The sequence below is a fragment of the Phoca vitulina genome, unplaced genomic scaffold, assembly GCF_004348235.1.
Source record: "Phoca vitulina isolate PV1807 unplaced genomic scaffold, GSC_HSeal_1.0 scaffold61, whole genome shotgun sequence".
Lineage (NCBI taxonomy): Eukaryota > Metazoa > Chordata > Mammalia > Carnivora > Phocidae > Phoca > Phoca vitulina.
In genome coordinates this window covers 4,348,182-4,366,939 of record NW_022589764.1, presented here as the reverse complement: position 1 = coordinate 4,366,939, position 18,758 = coordinate 4,348,182, and the positions used below count along the sequence as shown (strand labels likewise).

General features: G+C 47.8%; 1 protein-coding gene across 1 annotated transcript in view; it reads left to right on the top strand.

Moving 5' to 3' along the window:
* Positions 1-18,758, top strand: part of IGF1R (insulin like growth factor 1 receptor) — a 291,551-nt gene that overhangs the window by 55,107 nt on the left and 217,686 nt on the right. The window contains exon 2 of the mRNA XM_032391239.1: positions 925-1,470. Coding sequence (XP_032247130.1) covers positions 925-1,470 — 546 coding nt within the window. The remainder of the gene's footprint in view (positions 1-924; positions 1,471-18,758) is intronic.

The window sequence follows — 18,758 nt, the reverse complement described above, 5'->3', positions numbered from 1 at the left end:
GATCTCCTTAAAGTGATAACATAGAAGGACATTTATTGACTTGGTAAAATATTTATATTAAGTGCAGGAAGATATTCTTGTCTGACTTCCTTTACCTTAATTAAATTACTTCTAGGGAAAGGATCAGTGGTACAGACACCGTTAATAGTGATTATCTTTGGATGCTGAGATATTGATGATTTTTACTGTCTTTTTTTGCTATCTTTTACCAAACCTTTCTATAGGAAGCTTGTTTTCTTAATAAAATATTTTATTGAAGTTGAGATGGCATACCTCTTTTATTCATAGAAATCACACATTCTTGTCTTTCTGTTAAATTAGGCTTTGTATCTATATTCATACAGTTTTGGGGAAGAACACAAGGCCACCTGGCCCATGTCAGATGGTAGCGAGAAACGTGAGAACTTGCTTCTTTGGGTCCCTCCTTTGTAAGTCACGGTGACTGTTCTCCAGTGTAGATGTTATTGCTTGGTGTCCTTGAGGCTGGATGCAGTAGTAAGTTGTTGTGTCTTGGCTGCTGAGCTGTTGGTTCAGACTTGGGCACCGGGGCTGTGCAGGAGGCGTGAGGAGTTTGCAGCCTGGCAGCTGTGGAGACTTGACCGTGTGACCTTGACTCTCGTCCGTGCTCCTGTGTGACCCTGGGCTCCAAGCTGTGGTTTACACATAAGTAGGATGGGGATGACATCTCCCGTGGTCACTGAGTGTGTTGCACGACGTCTGGCCCAGTGTAGACACTTCGTGAACGGCACCTGACAGCCTAGATACCTAACGTTAGTCTGCAGCGAAGAACGGAGTCTTCTTTCCTTCATCATAATACTATAGGTGTCCTGAAAACTGGCCATATTGTGGGTTGGGAAATAGTTCTAAAAACGATTTCCTTGTAACTCAGACATGTCCCGCCCTTGCCCTCTTGTCTCCCCTCAGTCTGCGGGCCGGGCATCGACATCCGCAACGACTATCAGCAGCTGAAGCGTCTGGAGAACTGCACGGTGATCGAGGGCTACCTCCACATCCTGCTCATCTCCAAGGCAGAGGACTACCGCAGCTACCGCTTCCCCAAGCTCACGGTCATCACCGAGTACCTGCTGCTGTTCCGCGTGGCCGGCCTCGAGAGCCTCGGGGACCTCTTCCCGAACCTCACGGTCATCCGCGGCTGGAAGCTCTTCTACAACTACGCCCTGGTCATCTTTGAGATGACCAATCTCAAGGATATTGGGCTTTACAATCTGAGGAACATTACTCGGGGGGCCATCAGGATTGAGAAGAATGCTGACCTCTGTTACCTCTCCACGGTGGACTGGTCCCTGATCCTGGATGCCGTGTCCAATAACTACATCGTGGGCAACAAACCCCCAAAGGAATGCGGGGACCTGTGTCCGGGGACAATGGAGGAGAAGCCCTTGTGCGAGAAGACAACCATCAACAACGAGTACAACTATCGTTGCTGGACTACAAACCGTTGCCAGAAAAGTAAGGATGACGCTGTTGGGGCTTCCTTCTGCTGCTCTTTCCCCTCCTGCTCTCCCTCGCCCCCCCTCCCCTTCCGAACGCGCGGCTTCCGCTGGGGGTTCTGCTGGGAGGGTGCGGTTGTGTTGCACTGAGGATGAGGCCACCCGCGGGGCGCAGGTGGGGGTCTTGGTTGGCTTCCTTTTGCATCCGGGGAACTCAGGGAATGCAGGACTGAGGCGTGGCTGCCATCAAGAGCATCCACGTCGTGTCCTAGAAATAATCCACCACCTCTCTGGGCCAGGAGTTTGCTGCCCTTGAGCTTTGGATTCCGATGAGAAAGCTGACCTGGTGTGCTTTGGAGGTGCCTCAGCCCCAGCAGTCAGGCGCTGCTTATGTATCGACTCGTTTATCCTTTGCGGGAAAAGATGTTTTTCTGGTATGGTGGGACTTCCTTAGTATGAACCTACTTGGAATACGGTTGAATTAAGGGAAAGTCAAAATTCGATCACATGCTGTGAAAGTGGGGACTTTGCACCCCATCCTTGGTCCCCAGGGATGGTCATGATGCTTAGGTGTGCCGGTTTATGATGGAGCACCTCGCCAAGGTGGGAGAGACCTGGCCCGGTTTCCAGGAATCCCCGAATCAGGCTGTACTTTCAAGTAGCTATGTAGTGGGTGCACTTTTACACCCGGGCTTCCATTTCCTTTTTTTTTTCTACCTTTTTCCTCCAAAGAGTTGTCCAGATCTCCTGAAATCGCCTAGTGAAAGAATTTTGAAATGTGTTCACTGCTCTCCAGGGTCCGGCGTGATACTTCAAAGCTGCTTATTTATCGGCAACAGGCTTATTTTTCTCTTGAGTATAACCAAGCTCTTGAATTATTGTGATCAATTACCTGGAGACCCAGGTTGTTTGGTATTAAAAGGCAAGCCTGGGCCTTTGCCGTGTTGCTTTCAGCAACATTTAGGTATGTCGGCCAGGAAGGTTCTTCTCCCTGGTTTAGAAGTCAGTGTGGTAGCTATAAATAGCTATTATTTAATGGTTGGCCCAGTTAAAGACCCAAGGAGCTCATGTATTCTAGCTAGTCATGAAGAGCCAAGGAATCCCAAATTGGTAGGCTTGCCTAAACCATGAAGTGTATAAAATAAACAAATCAAAGGCCAGACCCCACAGGTAGCTGTTCTTTCTGTCCAGCCAGGGTGGAAGCCGGGAAGAGGATGGTTTCTTTGACCCAGCACACACTTTTATGCTATCATTCCACGGGTGTGTCCGTGAACATTTGATTAATAAGGGAAGGGGTCTCCTCGTTGGCTGTAACCAGGACGTTGGATGTCCAAGAACGCCCTCAGGCCTCCCGAAGAGTCCCTGTTGGCTCGGGTTGGAGGAAGGCGCTGTACTAAAGTCCCATTTGTGATTGATTAAAACTGTACCCTATCATTAGGTTACCCACTGGTTTTGAGAAAACAACAAAAATACCTTTTTTAAGTAGTCTTGACATTTTAAAATTTTATTTTAAAAGAAAACGGCGTCATCGGGGAGGCATCGTGTGTAGTGGGAAGGAAGATGTTGGATGCGGTATTAAGTGGCCTGGGTGACCTTGGACCAGCCAGTCCTTCTGGGCGGGAGTTGGGCATCTTTACAATGTTCCTTAGGGCAGTCCCATATCATTCCTTAGTGGCAACCAAACGTGTGCACAAAACGCTTTGGAAACTCATAATCTCTATACAAAAGGGAGGTGTTATTTAAAATGTCATTAGGTGGCCACTTGTTCAGTGATTCAGATGATATTTACTTTGGCCTCGCTGTGGATTTTTGGCTGTTTCTGACCAGCTGGTTGTTGAAGAAGCTGGGAGCAGGGGAGAGGCCTGGGTTCTGAGTCCAGGTCTGGTAGCTGCGCCCAGGAATGAGCAAGTAATTTAAATTGCCTGGCCCTCTGTTTCTTCATCTGGGAGAGACCCTGCCTTTCTCAGAGGGCTCTTGGAGTATTAAAAAAAAAAAAAAAGGAAAAACACCAGAAGAAACAGAAAAAAAAAGGAAAAAAACCCAGAAGAAAGGGTTATTAGAAACTGGGCCTTGGTGGTGGTACGGCTGATGTGGACAGGCCTGTTGGCTGGACCCCTGCTTCCCCAAGGCCACACCCTGCAGCCTTCTCCCCTGCCAGTTGTCTCAGCCCTGCTGACGTTTTTCTGAGATTTTACAAGGGAGTATTTATTGAAAATTACGAACAGCATTCAAGGAAACTGTCGTCCCTTCATCTCGGAGTTTCAGGAAAACTCCAGCATGGGCAGGTTTCTTAGAGATTTTCCCATTGAATTGGAACTCTCCCTGTACATCGAGTCCCTTTAGACCTGAGCTGGGTGGTGTGGCAGCCACTAGCCACATGTGGCTTACTGCATGCTTGAACTGTGGTCTGGTGCAAATTGAGATTCGCTTTAAGTGCAAAATACACTGGATTTCAAAGAAGTAGTAGGAGGGGAGAAGAAATAAGGTATCTCCTTAATAGTTCCTATATTGACTCTGTGTTGAAATGATAATTATTTGGACCTACTAGGTTAAGTAAACTATGTTATTAAATTAATTTCACCTGTTTTTTTTTTTTTAAGTTTTTTTTTTTTTTATTTGACAGAGCACAAGTAGGCCGAGTGGCAGGCAGAGGGAGAGGGAGACGCAGGCTCCCCACTGAGCAAGGAGCCCGATGTGGGACTAGATCCCAGGACTCTGGGATCATGACCAGAGCGGAAGGCAGCCGCTTAACTGACTGAGCCACCCATGCGCCCCTCACCTGTTTCTTTTTACTTTTTCATGTGGCTACTAGAGCATTTGAAATTACAGGTGGGGCTCACATTCTCTTTAGAGTACTCCCCCTATGGCCATGCGTTCTCCTCCCCATGATGTCTCTCGCTGAGCACTGCAGTACTGTGATGTTCCTACCCCTCTCCAGCAGGATGCTGACGAACTGTTCAAGGAGCCAGGTGAAGGGCATTGAGTCTGGACAGAATGTCTACCTGGAAGTCAACATGAGCATTAAGGTGGCCATTTAAAATGATGAAGTGTGGAAGAATCCCATTCAGTTGTTCTTCACAGGGCTGCCTACGGAAGGAGGGAGAGCATCTGGAGAGCTACGTCAGATCAAGGATGTGTGTGAAATTTTTGACATAACAGAGAAACACTCAATTATGGAGTGCCGCTATGCAGTTTTTCCTTGACGCTCTTCCTTAAACTCCTTCTTTTCTATCATGACTGTGTGGTGGCAGGCAGCTTCATAGCCCTATTAAGGAAATGATGACTTTATGGGTTCCCTGTACACTTCTGTATTTCTCTGTTGTCTTATGACTTGGAGGGATGGTTTTGTTTATTTATTTAAATTAGAGAGCATGAGCAGGGCGGAGGGGCAGAGGGAGAGGGAGAAGCAGATTCCCTCCTGAGCAAGGACCCCAATGCGGGGCTCGATCCCAGGACCCCGGAATCATGATCCGAGCCGAAGGCAGACGCTTTACCGACTGAGCCACCCAGGTGCCCCTGGAGGGGTGGTTTTATTGAGGCTTGAGTTAACTCCTAAAAAGTGACTGACCCTTAAAAAAGTTGTGTACAGCATTTTCCTTGCAGTAAAAATGTAACCAGTATCCCTGACATTCGGCGCTGGTGAGCCCTCCTCCCCTGCCCGCGGCTAGCCATTCTCTCCCTGTCCCTACAGCTGTTTCTTCGCTGGCTCCTTTTCCTTGGTTGGGTCTTTGATACCTGGTGGTCTCCAGTCTTCCATCCTAGGCCCCCTTTCACTGTCCTTGTTCTCCCAGGATGTCCCTTCTGGTGCTTCCGCATCCTTCTGTCTGCACCTGGCCTGCAAATATCATCTCCAACCTGGACCTCTTTGTGAGCCCCAGACCCACAAATCCATTCCTGTGCACACAACCGTGCGCATCTCAGTGTCTGCCGGGCTTCTCTGTCTCCTCACTTGTACCCGTTGTTTTTCTTGTGTCCCCCTCCCCCGCCTCTGCAGGGGCAGCATTCCTGTGCTTCCCGCTCCCATGTCAGAGACTTAGGGGTCCTCTGGATGCTTCCTCCTCCAATTGAACGACAAGCCCTTTCTGTCCCAAATGTTTCTCAAATCTGCTATCCCCTGCTGTCCTTTCAGTGACATGGCCTCTCCCCAGCCTCCTCGCACCTGTGCCTGGGCCCAGTGAGCTCCCTAACCTACACTCTGACCGATAGCGACCCCACCCCCCAAATCCTGTAGTAGGAGCCCATGAGCTGTCATGAAACTGGGCCTTCCCCCCGACAAGCTACCTCCCTGCCTTCTGCCTGCACTATCCTTGGCCCGTGATGGTGCTTCTGGGCTGCCCAGCTGGCCGCCCCCACCGGCAGACTCCGTGCCCGTTGGCGGAGGACTTTGGGACTCTGCAGACTCCGGTGGGCCATTTCTCGCCGCAGAGAAACCTGGCAGCGGCCCTTTCTGCACCGCCGAGTAAATTCTGGGCGTGCTCTCCGAGTCTTGGAGAGCATGGCTGTCACCCCAGGGGCAAGTGCGGCACCTGCTTTGTGAAAGATTTATGGTCAGGAAGATCTCTTTCCCCCCTTGAGCAGAGATCAGTGTGTAATGACAGTCCTCGGCAAGCCAAAAGATTCAAGGCTTGTGAAATGCGGATGTTTCTTGTGTAATCTTCCCGGTCGGTCCTTGCTACCCAGGAGCGCTGTCACCAAAACCGTCTCCAGCTCTTCACTGGCAGGGAGGGTCAGCATGGCCGGTAGTGGCTCCTTTCTCTCCTGCCCTTGTCAGAATGACTCAAGGCCAAAGATGGTGGAGAAATACGGGGATCATTTTAAAAGTTGAGCCGTGGCCTGCAGCACTGTTCGTTACTTTTTTCAGCAGTTACGTGCTGAAGGCCGACCTGTAGAGGGAGGGAACGGGGGTGGATCCTCTGGCAGGACTTGTGGTTCTCTTCCTGCCCAGTGAATTGCCGAAGTGGTGTCTGGGGTTCGCTTGCCATTGGGGCTTTCTGGTACTTGGTTGCAGATCTAGAGATCTCCCCCCCAACAAACCAAAAAAAACAAAAAAAAACAAAAAATCTAAAACTTACTACTAAACTTAGTGTCTCCAAGTACTTCTTAACCCAACAGCTTGGGATCTACTCAAATCACTTTACTGCCCGTGGGAAGGCCTGGTCTTTGCCAGGAAATGCGTGAAGGTGGCAAGCTTGGCTGTGTTGGAAACAGGCTTTGCTAGTGGTACATCCTCATTTCAATTAAAAGGGCATTGACTGGGAACAGCGGTCCTGGAGTCTGTTGCATTTCCCACTGCCTTCCAAATGAGAAACCAGGAAAAGAGCAGATTGGAGCCTTTGCGTGAGGAGGCAGTAAGTGGCTCCCTTTATTGACAAAAGGAAAACATTTCGTGGCCACCTCACTGATGAGATTGGGGACTTCAGGTGAAGGCAGGTAGCATAAAAAAAGACAATTCTACCTTTTTTTTTTTTTTTTTTAAATCCCCCTCACAGGTTCTCCTGTTCCTGTTTATCAGATCCTTCTCACAGTGGAATGGTTCCCCTTCTTCATTTTCTTAGAGATTTCTTCCTCATTTTCTTTGAGATTGGTACATCTGGCCTGCCAGGGACAGGTGGGGGGCTTGTTTAAGTGTTTGTTTGTAAATCACCTGCTGGATTGGGGTGACGTGAGGGGCACAGTGTGTCTGAGACCTCATGCATGTGATATGCGTTATTTCTTCTTAATTCCTTCTCCCGCCTTCAAGTTTTAAGCTTCCAGGGAGGGGTATTTCTTGCTGTGAAATGCTGTGTGATCGGCCGCCAGGTTCTTGCACGCTACGGCCCTCCAGACTGCCCCAGGTGGATGAGGAGAGGGACCTGCATTTCCAGCTGGAGCCGGGACAGCCGTATGGACCGTGGACGAGAAGGCAATCCGTCGAGCGGGTTCTGGTGTTGCGTTGTCGGTAGGAGCTTGTCTCAATTCCCCTGGAAGGCCCCTGCTCTGGTCAGCTGCTCCCAGTGTGGGGGTGATCTTTATTTAGAAGGGGGTCACATGCCCCTGGGCCTCATTTCTATGCCTTTTATAGTCAAGCATGGAGATCACATTCTGTTCTCCCTGACTGTCGACCCTTGTTACCAAGATGGTGAAGCCGTTTGTGTCCATGGCTCTCTGGAACCCCTCCTAGCCCACCCCCCGCCGTCTCTTAGTTCTCGGGCCTGGTTCCTGAAAGGCTTTGCTCTTGGCTAATTGTCCCCTGATTAAGGTGTCGCTCTCCTGGGCTCCCTTCAGAAGTTTTTGTTTTGTTTTGTTTTGTTTTTAAATAAGGATCTCATCTTTGAGAGTAAAAGGCTTTCAGAATAACTCTCCTAGGGTGATTTTTGCAATTCTAGGTATTTGGAAATATCTGGAGTCCCTTCAGATCTTACCAATTGGGCCTACTTTTAAGACTGTCCTGATTTCTTCCTATTCCTAAAATGTCTCTTTTGTTATATTAATATTTCTGTCTTGCTTTTTCTTGTGTGTATGCCAGTGTGACATTCTTGATTAGAGTGGGGATGACGTGGATTGTGTGGGCCCGTGGCAAACCTTGTCCTAGATTGCATTGCTCAACTCAAGTGCACAGGGTGGTTCAAAAGTTAGGTTTGGCTCGTGGTGAAGCGGGAAGCCATGAATTGGAAACATACCTCCTTCTAGTCTACAGTGTGACTCCTGGGACTCAGGCTGTAGGAAGCAGGGTCTCCGAGCACCATCCTATGATGGAATGCTCCCCTGACCGGGAGCAAAGGAGAGACAGCCACAGTGTTCCAGGAATGCTGGTAGCAGGAGATGCAGTCTTTCTGACTGTGACACACAGGATATTAAACAGAGCAGGCATCTGTTTATCACTGTGCATAACTTGGGAATCTGGGTTGAAGCAATTTAGAAACCTTCCATGTGGAAGAAGGAGCCCCTGGTCAAAATCCAAAATCTAGACCATTCTGGGTTCTATTCTGTATCTGGCCTGTCTTCTCAGTCTTTGGAAACATAGCTCCCCGCGGAGCCCCGTAACCGTGTGAACTGCGCTGTGGGAACAGGCACGGGAGCCGAGCAGGTCCCAGAGCTTGGTGGAGACGGTTGTCATCTCAGGCCAGGGAGTGATGAGGGCTTCTGGCAGGAGGCGTGGCCCTCCAGGGAAGAGTGTGCTCCTGCAGTATCCGCTTGGCCATTGTTCCGCAGTATTTAGGATGTCATGGGGCTGGCTAGGGCTCACTCCTGAGATTCCGAGGGTATCCACCCTTGACAATAGTGTGGATTCCCTGGAGACCACAGCTCCCGTCACATGCCTGCCACCTCTGTTTGACTCGTCTTCAAGCACGTTTAGGTGGCCCTACACCTGTGATTTCCCCCTGTGGACCATTGTGGCATGTTAACATTGATATTTGCAAGAAAATGTAATTTTGTACAAAACAGGATCTATTTATTTTATTTTTTTTTAAGATTTTTATTTATTTATTTGTGTGTGTGTGAGAGAGAGAACACAAACATGGGGAGCTGTAGGCAGAGGGAGAAGCAGGCTGCCCGCTGAGCAAGGAGCCCGATGTGGGACTCAATCCCAGCACCCCAGGATCATGACCTGAGCCGAAGGCAGCAGCTTAACTGACTGAGCCACCTAGGCTTCCCTACACAAACACACACACACCCACCCACCCACCCACCCACCCACCCACCACGTTCCCATATGAACAAGTGGCATCATATGGCAAAGGTTTAAGAATAGTCAGTGAATTGAGAGGACCCCATTCATCAGCCTCATGTGTTCCCAGGTGCTGGAAGGGGGCCACCAGACCTCTTCCTCCATCTGTGAAACAGGGATGGGCAGGTACAGAACTTGTAAAGTCCCAGACAGACTGCCTAGCTGGTAGTAGGTTTTTGGGAAATGATAGCCATTGCTAGTCCTTTAAAAGTTAAACTATCTCGGAGCTGCTGTGGGAGACCATCTAGAATTCTGAGCCTTAAACTGGACTGACCATGTATGTTTACTGCCATATCTTAAATGGTCTTTCTCTATTGCCTTTTCTAAATTGCAAAAATTCAATTATCATAAATAGCATGGCATAGTGTAGGAGTAGTTCTTGCTAATTTAATCCAAATTGTTCAAATTCTTGTGTCTGTCCAGATAAGCTGTATCTTTAAAGAACATCCAGTGAGGTACATATGTCTACATCAGGACGCCAGTGGGGTCTCCATAGTTACACGTAAACTCTATTTATTTGGTTATCAAACCCCATGAATTGATTCTGCTTGCAAGCTTGGTGTTGGGAAGAATTTAAGAAATATCAACAATAAGATTCTTGTTTGATACTAACATTAAATATTATCTTTTTTTTAAATGTGTTTTTTTGCAGAGAGCAGTAAAGTGTTATACAGTGGGCGCAGTTTTTGGTAAAGATAACAAGGATGTACATTTTTATTTGTGACAACTGCCGGTCTCACATAGTAAAGGTAGCCAACCATCTGCTCCAGGCTGGAGCATGTGCCTGTTTATTCTCTTCTTTGGATAATGCTAGCGGAGGGTGTGTGTGTGTGTGTGTGTGTGTGTGTGTGTGTTTGCGTGTGCATACCACTTCATGCTAGCAGAGGGTGTGTGTGTGTGTGTGTGTGTTTGTGCGTGCATACCACTTCATGCTAGCAGAGGGTGTGTGTGTGTGTGTGCTTGCGCGTGTGTGTGCTTGTGCGTGCATGCCACTTCATGCTAGCGGAGGGTGTGTGTGTGTGTGTGTGTGTGTGTTTGCACGTGCATACCACTTCATGCTAGCAGAGGGTGTGTGTGTGTGTGTGTGTGTGTGTGTGTTTGTGCTTGCATACCACTTCATGCTAGCGGAGGGTGTGTGTGTGTGTGTGCTTGCGTGTGTGTGTGCTTGCGCATGCATACCACTTCATGCTAGCGGAGGGTGTGTGTGTGTGTGTGTGTGTGTGTGTGTGTGTGTGTGCCTGCCTGTTTTGGCTGTTTTGTTTTGTTCCGTTTCCCTGCTCTCGCCCCCAGTGCAGGAAACAAACACTGGCTCTCTCTGTGCTCCCTTAGCTCTTCCTTCCGTTCAAGGGGATCAGGTGGGTGGGAAAATGCTGTGCAGGAATGTCAGGCCCTCTCCCGGAAGCCCGGCTTCTGTTTCATCTCATTATTGGACAGAAGTCACTTTTTGTTTCTTTGCCTCGGTCACAAACAACCACCCGGTCCTCTCTCCTTTCTTCGTGCCATTCTTTACGGAATCCACGTGGGATGGGAACAGAGGCAGCGTGTTTGGGGACTCTGTGTGGCCTGCTACTCGTAGACTTGTGTGCAAAGCCTGTGCGGAGTGACCCAGCATGTAGCTGCCTCTACTTTTGTTTTTGCAAGTTCTAAAGAGGGGACTTGGATGGAGCGTGTGAGGTTGTAGTTGCCGGAGCCCCTGCGGGCAGACCCCACCATCCTGCATGCAAGACCAACTCTGAGGCCCCTGGGCCCGAGCCCACTGTGCCCAGGGGCCTCTGGGGAGGATGGCCCAGCTGTGATGTGCATGCATCTGCCCTTGGCAGCAGAGCTATGAACCGAGGCTACCATTCTGGATTTCTAGATAGATGCAAAGTGCTTGGATGGTTTTTAGCAGCTGCCGAGACCAGGGAGTTGGGCTTAGTAGCAAAAAGGAATGGGAAAACAATAAAGGAAGATCGGGGAGCAAATAGCCTACGATACAAAAAAAAAAAAGGCAAGATGAAGCCTGGTATTATTAGAAACACTTCCTGGGGAGCCATAGTGTTCGAGTTAGGACCCGCCCCCCCTGCCCCCACAGAAGGTATTAGTGGTAATATGGAGACAGATGGAAACTAGGCAGATCCCTAGGTCCAGAAGAGATGAGCTTTGTTCCTGGAGTTGCAACCTAGTATGATGTTTCTGTTCTGATTTCTTAACCTCTGAATGGCCCCTTAGGCTTTGTCAAGTAGGTGATATTAGTAGGGTCTTAGACTATCCCTCAGGATGTAGGGATGTATTTTTTTGTTCTCTTCCTCAGTGAACTTGAAATGATTGGATTATTTTATAATACACAGGTCCTTCCATTAAAGGGTTTTGAGTAACTGCGTCAAAGAAGCTTTGGAACGGGTTTTAAGCAAGGTCGTGGAAAATGTTCCTTGTCCTCTCTCCCACCTACAAGGAAAGACAGAAGCCCGGATGCAACATCGCATACCCTTTACTTCCTCTTTATAATTTCATGTACCGTTTAGGTGGCACCAGCTAGGTGGTATGGTCCAGGTGGCATGGTGTCATCTTCTGAGATCATTGGGTTTCCTGCCCCCTGCTTCCCCACCTGCCACCTCATCTCTGGTCCTCTTTTTAGGCTCACAGGCAGTCATGGCTTGAAGGATCTTGACATGGTAGTTGTTTATGAATGGAATTCCGAGAATGTATAATTTTCTCAGAAGAATGCTTCTGTAGCTCAAAAATATTTGCTTGTTGGGGAAAAAAAACTCCTTGGAAAAGTCACTGGATGCCAGAGATGGTGACTAGGAGGGTGTGGGGGTGCTTAAGTAAAGCAGGTTTTATTGATGGACAATTGGTAAAACAGGCAAAGCCAACTTAACATGCTACCATTTCAAGAGAAAGTTGTTGCGCAGGATTGATTTGGCGTTAGATTTACTGATGGCCACACCGCGATAGCTCTCCATGCCTCACTGTAACTTCTGCCCATTCTCATGCCCCAGGAAGATCCACTGAATTTCAGGTTAACACTGCAGGGGTGGGGGACTTCAGACCCTCAACTTGATTTGGTCCCACAGGGAGGTTTCTGCCGTTCATCTGGATAGCTGCCGTTCTATCTTGCCAGGCACTGTGTTCATGGAAAGCCTCAGAGTGTAGATGAAGAGCCGCCAGAGAAGGCATTTAAGTGGTCATTAGAGAGAAATGGTAATTGGGATGGTGTTCAGACCCCACTTCAGCTAATCGATAAAAGGTGAGTGGTTTTTGTGAATCGTTCAGTATGAGCTAGTTCAGACTCTGTGTGTGTAAACAAGCCTGGGGTACGTCATGCATTTTCAAAAGTGTGAGGCATGGACTCTCCTACACCGGCTCTTCACGCTCCTGGAACTCCAGTCTCAGATGCCTCCACTCTATCAAAGTAAATGTAAACCTCTGGTCGGTGCCTTCTCTCTGGAGGCAGGCTGGAGAGGCAGGTGACTGGCTAATTGAATGGCAAGAAGGAGAAGAGGACAGCCCAGCCTCCCGATCAGATGGAGTTTGTATGAAAATTGTGTACACATGAGCATCATCATTTATTGGAGAAAGCATGGATCGGACCTCCTCCACTACACCTTAGCCCAGTGGCCCGAAGCCAGCCACTTAGTCTCCCTGCTCCTTGGTCTCCTCATCTGTTGAACCAAGAGAGCCCTGAGTTTCCTTCCAGCTCTGAGATTCACTGTTGCAGAGTAGGGTGTTGGGACTCTAGGATGGATCCATTGGCCCTGGTTGTCAGTCACCACTGCTAGAGAGATGGAAACAGACATTTGCGACTTGCAAAGGCATAAAGCAGTTGACCTGCTCTTTGAATGGGCCCCACCCTCAGGGACAGGACTAGCGAGTGGTAGGCTGTGGGGTCCCAGGAGGTGGCTGTGATTCATAGGCTCTGATGAGCTAGTAGCAGATGTAGGATAGGAGGCTGGCGAAGCAGCTCAGTGATAGGGTAGAAAGGAATAAAAGTGGTTAGAGAAGGCGTTGAGGGTAGGAAAATCAGTAGGATTTATGTTAAGTCTTGTATCTTTGAAGTGACTTATTCTGGTCTGGCTTTTGCTGTTACCAAAGTGAATTATTCATAAGTACTTTGAGAAACACCGATGTAACAGGATTATGTTGAATGAATTTAAATTCATCTAAATCATTCTTTTCAACTAAAGTAAGCTTTCCCTCATCCAGAATCTGAGCAAACTGATAGCCCAGCAAGAGTTTCCTGCTATCATGGCAAGTGACTGATGTCTGCCATGATACTGCTGAGTTGCTTTGGACTCAGAAGCACTTCTGGAATGATCCAAGTGAAATTAAAATACTTTCTCAGTAGTTGGAGAGTTGGGCATGTCTTGCTGTGCATTTTGGTTCTAGGCAATCTGGCTTTGGTGTATATACATGGCGAGTTTCAGCTGGAGCAAACATTGCCATGTTCTTCATGGTTTCTCCCTAACCATCGTCCTCTTGCTCTTCAAAGCTATGCTCAAGTCCGCTCTTCCATGAGACCTCCCCACATCTCCCTTATGGATGGCTCAGGTACCTGCAGGTCATTCGTGTGCTGGTATCGAGCCATTGCCGTGTTCTTTGGTCAGTGATCATTTCCCTCTGTATTCAAACGTTTCAGAAAACCTTGTTTACTCGCCATTTGTGTCTTTCTGCAAATAGATGGTAAACCACTTGTGGGTTAGGACTTGAGCCCTGTTTATAAGTTTCGGTTTGGTACCCTCATAGCCAGAGGGAGGCCCATGGAAAAGATATTCTGTCCAAGTCCATCTCCCACAAGGGCTTGACCCTGGGTGGCATCTGAGTAGTTTGGCTCTCATGAAGATGGGGAGGCTGGGTTGTGAGGGATGCATAGACTGGGATTCTCTACTCAGGGTAGTGCAGGTGTGAGAACGAGCGCCTGTTCAGTTTTGCACTTTAGGCAGTAATCTTGCATCACTCTAGTCCAGGAATTTAACAAAGGGATCGATAAAATATTTTTGGGTGGCCAAAGTAGTTCTAGCTGGAATGAATGAACCAACTATCAGTTGAGTTTAAGAGCAATTGCGGGAGTGAAGGTGGGAGAGTGTGTGTGCACATACATGGTTTGGATGAGTCCCTAACCTCTGCTGAGTTGTGAATTATTTTGGGTCTCTTGCTCCTCCTTACCATTCTTGTTAATAGAAATCCAGTGTCATTATGAAGTGAAAGAGAATATATTACGTACGTATCATTCCTGTGGCAAGGGGTGGTGGTGAAGAGGTTTGAACTATAAGTAACATCTAAGTAGGTCTCGATATGTCTGTGCAGGTTTCACCTTTGTTACTTGGCCAAAGTTTCCATTGTTTCTGTTGATCAGTCTATTTAGTGCAAGTTCCATGCTAGGCAATATGAAAGAAACGTGATTTTGTTATGAGATAAGATAAAACACATGACATTCCACAGGAAAGAGATTAGACAATTTATGCTGTGTAATGAGAGGCACTTCAGAATTTTGGCCAAAAGAGGAGGAGAGGCAGAGAGTGCTAAGAGCAGAGAAGGGGGAGAGTTCCTTATTTGGGGCTTTGCATGGAAAGAATATTTGCCTCAAGTGAAATCGAGACCTTTCATTAAGGATGTCTACACTTGCTCAATACTATTTGCCTGGCATTGTATATGCGGCCCTCAACTTGCAAATGGGTTGCACTCCAAAACTTTCCAAGGCGTTTGGAATGTAGAGCATATTATTTCATAAAAACAAATTTGAGTGGTAGTTGAGGTCCCAACCAGCAGCTTCTCCTCTTCCCCGCTCCCACCTGCCCAAAGCCTGTTTGTCTTAGATATCATATCTATCCAACGACTGCCCATAGCTTTTGTTCTATGGGGGGAAAGACTTTTGGAGCTCTATCCCTTATGTGTCTGATGGGTGAGGCAGGGGTGGTGATGGGAAGCTGGTGGTTTCCACTTTAAATCTGATTTAAAAAAAAAAAAAAGACTCCCTCTCGGAGGGCTTAGCATTTCCCAGATGTTCAGGCTTGGGGGAACAAAGAAATTGCCTTTGCAGGGGTCAGGATACGAGCTGGAAGTCAGCACTCCTGGGTTTCTTTCTGCCTGTCTGGGTGGGAGGATTCTAAGTCGAATCTGGAACATGTCCACCAAGTGCCATAGGAGGTAAGAAGTAGAAGATGTGATTCTTGCCCTCAAAGGACTTGAGTTGGTTTCTGCATGGTGGCCTTTTGGTTCGTTACTCATGTCATGATTTTTATGAAATGTGGTCCAGGGGTTCATGTCTAGTTTAGACCCCCTGCTCCACCACAGGGCCACCAAGCAAGTTTTATGATAATAAAGTCAGGAAAGGGACTGACAGTGTCTGAAACCAGGATGGGCTCAGTACATTTTGGTTGCTTCTCCTGTTCTTCCCCCAACTTTGGATCTGAAACGTGGGGGTACTGATTTAAGCTTTTGATAATTTATTGAGAATTGTTCTCTGGAACTGTCCGTGAGAATGAAGGGATTCCAGACATCCTTCCTCTCTCCTTGTCTCTTCTGTCTTCCAGTCAAAGAAGAACTCAGCGTATGATCTTTGGCCTGAAGAAATATTAAATCTATGTTAAGTATGCCGACATGAATGGGCAAAGGAAGGATTTGTGGCAAAGAGGAACTGCTGAAACAAATAAGTAATGTAAATGGGCAGAAAGAAATATTAAATTGATTGCATCTTTCAGCTCCTGGTACTTAATGTGAAGACAGTAGTGGGGAAGTGTTGTCATTTGAAGTAATGGAAAGATGAGGGGGTTTTGAAGCTAGCCAGGATTCTTCTGCCTGCTAATAGAGCGGCTTGGATTACAGACTGTAAAGGTGAAGATGTTTGAATATGGCAGCTCCATTTAGCACGGATCGTGATGCTTACTGCTCTTTGCACAACCTCTGTAGTAGTAGGGGGAGAAGCTAAACTCACCAGGCCCAGAAGATGCGCGGTTAACAGCTCATTAAGCTCTTGTCAGAAGCCTTCATCGCGTGTAGTGGGGAGACTCGCAATGTCTATCTTATGAGGCCACTTAGATTTTTAAAAATGTATGTTGTTAACATTTTTTGTTTATTAAGTGGACCAGGAGATTGGAACTCAGTGGCTGTGATTCTCTCATCCTGTGTAGTATGCTAGGAAGCCCAAGGTTTCCTAGAATTTTTATTATGCTAGTGAGGGCAAATTTAATTAGCAGGTTGAAAGAGCTTTGGAGCACTTGAGGCCAATCCACAGTTAATTGTATCAGTGATTAATATTTCAAGAAAATGGCAAGAAACAAATTTCCATTTCTTTCTTTTTTTTTTTTTTAATATTTTATTTATTTGACAGAGAGAGACACAGCGAGAGAGGGAACACAAGCAGGGGGAGTGGGAGAGGGAGAAGCAGGCCTCCCGCTGAGCAGGGAGCCCTATGCAGGGCTCGATCCCAGGACCCCGGGATCATGACCCGAGCCGAAGGCAGACGCTTAACGACTGAGCCACCCAGATGCCCCCAAATTTCCATTTCTTCTAGGATTTTGTTATTTATGGCTGTCGCACACGAGCTAATGTTTGAACTAATAGACTAAAGCAAACCACAGCAGGTAACCATTAACTTTTCGTGTCATGTATCATCTCCCCCCTTCCCCAACCAAATGATTCCATTAGCATCACCTGTGAACCAAAACCTATGAGCTTATAAGACTGATTTTTTAAGGAGACTCAACTTTTTGGATTCCCTTGTTGAGGCCATTTTCCGTGTCGGCCCCAGAAATGAGTTTCCTGGAGCAGAGAGGTCGTCTCTCTCCCCAGGTGGGTCAGCGAGGGACGATTGTGCACTCGGCATGGCTTCCACGTATGGCTTCCAGGGACTACTCATGGGGGATGAAGAAGCCAGTTCAAGGAAACGTTCTGTGTCCATGGATCTCGGAGCTGAAAGGAAGATCATTTAGTTGGCTCCCTGACTTAGTTCAGGAATCCCTTCTTCCAGGATCTCCAGCAGGTCCTTTCATGCACCTGCTATTTTTACTAAAGTCACAGCTATCATGGTGAACTTCTCCTGGGCCCACATATTCCAGTTAATATTCTGTGTATTTGTATTCCAGTGAAGCTGAGACCTCTATCATCGACACAGCCTTGCCATTGTCTTGTGTATCGAAAGGTATCCTTGACTGAGGGTGGGTCTTCTAGGTCAGAGGGGGCCTGGGCGAGAGCAAACAGGACGGGATGACTCTGGAGTGCTTTGCCCCTTGTGGAACAGGCTCCAGCTTAGCAAGTGAGAAGAGGATTTTTCCTGCAGTGGACAAAGAAAGCCGCAGGAGGCTGAGTGACCTGGTTTCACGCCGTGTCACTCACAGCAGAGTCCTTCAGAGCTGCACCGTATCTACGGATTTGGTTATTCAAGGGTGTGCTGCCATTAACATATAAGAAAAGGCTTAGGCCCTGGAATATATATAAGTTCAATTAGAATTTTTCATTCCATGAGCACTTTCTAGGAAATAATTTCACACACTCTGCTTAACCCCCCAGAAAAGTCACAGTGAGTTAGAGGGAGGCTAACTTGGAAAAGGTCGGGAAGATTTAGCCAACGCCACACCCAGGACTCTGAGGGTCAAGCCAGTTTAGAACCTGGGACATCTTCCATGCATGTCTCCACCTAGGCACACTCTCTCCTTCCCCTGCCATCATCCCCTCTTGTTCTGTTCCCTTTTCTACCCTCCAGGGCTCTTGGAGGGAGGGGGGTGAGAGCAGTAAGCCACACTGATAACACTGTGAATCATGCCAAGACAAAGCTATTCATCTGATGGTAGAAGCAGAGCTACAGCATCTTATTAGGTCAGAATCTTTGTCTCTTGTCCGGTGTCTTTACGTGACTCAGTGTTTTCCAAATAGAAATCCCAGGCCATAGAAACCATGTTGACAAAAGGGCATTTTTGCTAATTGGTGTTAAAGCTCTTCAGAACCTTTTAGAAATTCCCCTGCATCTGGAGGTTTTGCAGATTAGAACCCGTACAGTGCTTCGGTACATCCTGCAATGAGCTAGACCTCTGAGGTGCCTGCCGATCTAACCCATGCATGCCAGGCCCCTTTTGGACATCGGGGTGTGGCCTCTGGGGTGGAGAGGAATCAGGTACGAGGTGGGTTCTTCTGCACAAGATCTCTACGTGGGAGAAGGGACCCTGGTTGCCCTCTGGATCCCTGTGGCAATTAACAATTAATGTCTTAGTAAGGACTGTGTTTACCGTCATGACTGGCATTCACTGAGCAATTAGCATGTCCCAGGCACCTTGTGAGTATTCTCATTTAATCTGTGTCATTCTGTAAGGTACATACTGCCATTCCGTTTTGTGGATCAAGAAACTGAGGCCACCAGGAGACCTGACATAACATGTGTTAAGGTGTCATGCAAAGCTAAGCAGCCGACCCGAATCCAGACCTGCTTTTCTTTGATTCCACAGCCCCTTCCTTACTCTCCCCATTGCCCCCCCCCCACCTGGCCGCCATTTCGCATGGAGCCTCCCCCTCCCATTCCTGAACCCATCCCATGGACACTCACCCAGCAATGACTGGATGGCCTGCCTTGCCCTGGACAAGGCCAGGCACCACGTGTGATGAATTCTTGATAGCCTGCTCTGTCTAGC